Below are 4743 nucleotides of genomic sequence, written 5' to 3' on the forward strand. Positions count from 1 at the left end.
GGACCGCCCCTGGGGTGTGGGGTGTGGTAGTCCTCGAAAGTGGAGCTCTTTGTGGAGCGCCGAAGCTGCCCCGTCGACACAAAGGATGCTGTCGTTCGAGGGGGACGACTAGGCAGTGCCGGGATTTCCCTGCCGAGCCAAAAGGGGGAGAGGAGCATTGTCGTGAATTTTCTGTAGGACTGAGGGAGGAGAAGTAGCTTTTATTGATATATCATCTGCTTTCTTTAGGCTACTGGCCCCCCTGGGAATGCCTTGAGCTCCTGCTCTCCTTGGAAAGTGCAGGCAGGCTACCTGCCCTTCCTTACCTATGGGGCAGTGAGGGACGCTCCTCCGCCATCCCAGGAGAGGAAGAGGTGTGGGGGATGCCAGTGGACGCCCATACACACACACCCTGGCCCTCCCCGGCAACCTAATCCCCTTGACCAAACTACATCTGCTCGTCTTGTCCTTTTTCCTATGCTGAGCCATGTTTAAAGGAAGCTCCGTGCTGGTCCGGCATTTCCTGGGCCAGGCTCCAGCACTCCCTCCTCCCTCCCTCCCGCCGCTACTCACGCGAGGAAAACTCGCAGGATTTGGCCCACGGCTGCCGAAGGGGTGGGACAGGCTATAGGGACTGCTCAAGGGGGAGCGAGACCCGCCGGTTCCCTCTTTCCCCCCCCAGAGCCGAACCGTTGTTCCCAGCTCTAGTGGCCACGGTGGGGGTTTCAGTGATTCTGCAAGGCAAGAAACGGGAATAAATGATCCCCGGGTTTTAAAAGGGACTGCTTGATGGTTTTATTGCACAGTAAAAACTTCTCGCTAACTAGCCGTACGTCTGTATGGGTATTTATATACGTATGTTTTCTATACGTCCGTCCAAACAGTGCCTTCCCTCCCTAAATTCTGGGCACGTGTCTGGACTGAGGTTCAGAATGGTTTGACAGGAGATGCTGTGGAGATGAAGAACAGCATCACGGCTCCTCATCCCTCTCCTGTTAAAAGCAGCGTGATATGTATCTGTCATCGATTTAATACGTCTTAACTCAAATATATCCCCCGATCAATTTCTTTTTATGAGAGGCTATAAAACAATGAAAATATTTTATAGGTGGCTAATAGGCAGCTGACCTGTGACTGTGGGGAGGGAGGGGTTGATCGAGACTCAGGTGGAAACTAGCCCATTTTTAGGACTGGCTGCAAACGCCAGAAAGCAAAGGTGACTGCCCGGGCCAGGACAATTTTGGACATTTCCATCTCCAAAAGTGCCATGAAGAATTTAAAGCCCATTGACTCACCGATACCAGCTCAGGCCCAGGCTGCTACAGCCCTCTGGACCTGCAACACAGGGAGGCGAACTGTGCTATCCCCACAGCCCCCCAAAAACCTCAGCAGCGCCCGTCGGGGGTCGGAACGCACCCTGTTCCCGCGGCGGAGCCGGCTGCGAAACTCTCCCACAGTGCCCCGCTCGCCGGCAAATCTGCTAAGGGACATGGGGGGGGCTGCAGAGGCGGGGTGAAGCCTGGAAGCCTTCAGATTTGTTTCGTAAAGCTTCCTCTATAAACCGAGCTCGGGCTATCGGCTTTAGAAGGTATTTAACTAAAACGTTGTGCTGTGAGCTGCGTTATGTAAATGTATGCTAATGATCATGAACACCATTTACAAACAATCGTCTTTAATGCACGTCTTATTGATAGTTAGGGAGCAGGGAGCAATATTTTATAACTTGTAAAGCATTCTTCTGGGGAAGCATTAGAAAGGGAGCGCGATTGCCGTTTTCCTTGGCAAGACCTCCAAATCTCCCCCAAATCTGCCGAAAAAGCCTACCCTCCTCCCGACCCGTCGCGAGTGGCTTGCTTTGCTCCTGGGGCTGCCTTGCGGCATGGGGGAGCCCGTGGCGCGGTGCCCTCCGCGAACATGCTTGATTGGAGATGGATTCCGCCCGTACCAGGAGGGAGCGCCCCGAGTCATAGCCCCGTGGGGACCGACACGGGCAGGGAGTAACCACGGTATCCTCCTCACCATCCCATCGGAGGAATAACATGGAGGCACTGGGAGCTCGGGCGGGAGCGGGTGGCTGCCCAGGGGCACGAAAGGGAAAGAGAGAGCCATGTGGCAGTGAGACTCCACATCCCTCCTTTATTGAGGGGCTCAGCGGATGGATATTTTATACCCTTAAAAATTAAACTTCTCCTGAGTCAAATGTCGTCGCTCTGTGCACCCAAGTGGGAACCCGAGGGCTGGCACCCAGACACGAGTGGGGGCCGGCACCGTGCCCGACGTCGGGTTGCCGGGGCCGAGACCCGCCACATCTTTGGGACAGGGATTTACGAGTAAAAGTTTCGGAGCTGCTGTTTTCAGTGAGCGCCTCGCCAGGGAAAGAGGGATCCCTTCGGGGTTTGCTCAAATAGGGACAAAATAAGGAAAAAAAATTCCATCCTTCAGTCTCTCTCTCTCTCTCTTTCTGTCTGTCTATCTATCTGTCTATCTATCTATTTATCTTTCTATTTATCTATACCTACAGAGAAATAAAGAGATAAAGAGAGAGGCGGTCTCAGGAAACCCAGGCCAAATTTTGCTCTGATCTCTCTCTCCCCCTTCCCCTCTCTCTGTAGCTGAACGTCACCGTTGGAAGAAGCTGTTGAGATAAATCAAATAGTGACACTTTGACGGCTTTACTTGTATAAGCAATATGGTTACCATATGGCATTGTTATTTATGAATGACGGCATAAATTGTATTACAAAGTCCATCGCCCTTTATTGGGACGCTTCTTCCATGCCTCTAACGTTTATGTGGGCATCTCCAGATGGAAGAAGGTGCATATAATAAAGCCCGGCAGTGCGGCCGCAGACCCCATTTTGGGGGCGTTGCGCCGGGTCTACGCTGGCTGCAGAATGAGGCGCGCAGCAGGGAAGGGCGCGGGGTGCGCGAAGTACGCGGCTCTGCGCGTCCCTCGGCCGCAGCTGGGCAGGGCAGAGGCACCGGCTGCCACTCGGCCAAGGTTCCCGTCCTGGAAAAAAACGCTACACTGCTCCTCGCCCCCGCCGCCTCACGCCATTACTGCCGAGAGAGGGGTTTTATACAGCAACTTCTTTTATACATACATATATATAAGTGCAACTGAAGAAACAATAAATATTAATGGCACGAAAACAGCGTGCTCCTTCCTCCTGCCCCTGCTCTGCCTAGCGTGGGTTTGTTTTGATTTTTTTGTTGTTGTTTTGCTTTGGCTTGTGGTTTTTTTTTTAAGAATTATTTGAAGGTTACAGCTTTGGCTGAGATTTTCATTATTTCCCCTTTTTCTTTTACATTACACTGCCGGTAGAGCCTGACAAAGAACTTTTGTCCCGAAACGTGTGTTTTACAGAGGGAGGCTACAGCACAACACATGTGGTCTTCACGGGTCATAGGTCGAACGGCCTAGAAGTGGCTCGAATCGGCACCATCAAAGGTAACCTGCAACTTAATATCCTGTTGATGAGCTTGTTGAATTTATGAGTGTCTGTGATACAGACAACGGTGCAAGTGATGCCGCTCAACTGGCCTCTTCTTCCCAGGCTACCGGCCAACCGCACGCCCCCTCCTCGGCCCGCACCTCATCCCTGTTACTCTGTGGGAAGGATGAATTTTGGGGGAAAGACCCTCTCTTCCCCCTTTCCCTATCCCTCCTTCCCCACGATGGGTCCTTCAACTTCTTTTTCTCCGTCGCCGGCCGCATCCTCCACAGCCTGCGCCCCCACCGCGGTACCTACGGTTACCGAGGAGGGGGCGATGGAAGGAGGGGGCGCGGATACTCCCCAGAGGGCGCTGACACCTCCCGGGAAAAGGGGCTAGCAGGCGAAGACGGTAGGTACAGTCCAGGGGAAGCAAGAAATTGCTTTCCCTCGCCCCGACCCCCCCACTAGCTCTCTCCACATCACCAGCCGGCAAGAAAAAGAGCAGAGCAGTTTTAAAGAGAATTTCGGAAAACTTACAAAGACATGAGCGGTTTCCCGGGGAAGCCGACGTTTGCTCTGCAGGTCTGGCACCTCCAGAAACCTGTTGAAAAACTTCTTTCAATAAACCGATTTAGCACCGACTTTGGGTGACCGCTTGCTTTCCTCCCTCGAAAGCTGCTGTAAGCCGCAGGCTGCGTTTGTGGCGGTGGCCCGACGAGAGATTGCGGGGCTGGCTGCCGGTGCCTCTGCTCCCCCTCCTTCCTCCCTCGCTCCCTTCCCTTGTTACCCTGTGACACGGGGGAAAGAGGTTTTGCGGTTCAGAGGGAAATAAAGCACTTCTTAGGAGGGACGGCGACGTGACTTTGAACTTGGATCAGCTCCTCTGTTTCCTGCAGAGAGAGTAGGGCTGGAGCCCTGAAAGAATAGCAGAGCGCGGCCAGCCTACGGGGGCTCCGGATGGAATTCACCGCGTCCCCCTGAAAGCGCCCCGGTGTCGGCGCCGCTGAGCGGGCAGAGCGAGGGGTGAGGGGAGGGGGCGCAAGAAAAGAAGGGAAGGAAAGAAAAAGGAGAGAAAGGAATAAAGAAAGAGAATAAAGAAATAAAAGAGAAAGGAAAAGAAAGGGAGGGAAAGGAGAGGAAGGAAGGGAGGAAGGAAAAGAGAAGATGAGGGAAAATAAAGGAGGAAAGAGAGAGAGAAAAAGAGAAGTAGAGAAAGAAAAAGAAAAAAAGGAAAGAAAGAGAAAGAAAGAAAGAAAGAAAGAAAGAAAGAAAGAGAGAGAAAGAAAGAAAGAAAGAAAGAAAGAAAGAAAGAAAGAAAGAAAGAAAG

The 4743-nt window shown here is 52.6% G+C and overlaps 1 protein-coding gene across 1 annotated transcript in view; it reads left to right on the forward strand.

Moving 5' to 3' along the window:
* Nucleotides 1-2785: 2785 nt before the first annotated feature.
* The window catches only part of ZIC2 (Zic family member 2), an 8428-nt gene continuing 6470 nt past the window's right edge, over nt 2786-4743 (forward strand). The window contains 3 exon segments of the mRNA XM_029961001.1: nt 2786-3053; nt 3347-3430; nt 3493-3825. Of these exon segments, the coding sequence (XP_029816861.1) occupies nt 2786-3053; nt 3347-3430; nt 3493-3825 (685 nt within the window).

The sequence above is a fragment of the Manacus vitellinus genome, unplaced genomic scaffold (assembly GCF_001715985.3).
Source record: "Manacus vitellinus isolate BGI_N305 unplaced genomic scaffold, ASM171598v3 scaffold_2_pilon, whole genome shotgun sequence".
NCBI classification, from domain to species: Eukaryota; Metazoa; Chordata; class Aves; order Passeriformes; family Pipridae; genus Manacus; species Manacus vitellinus.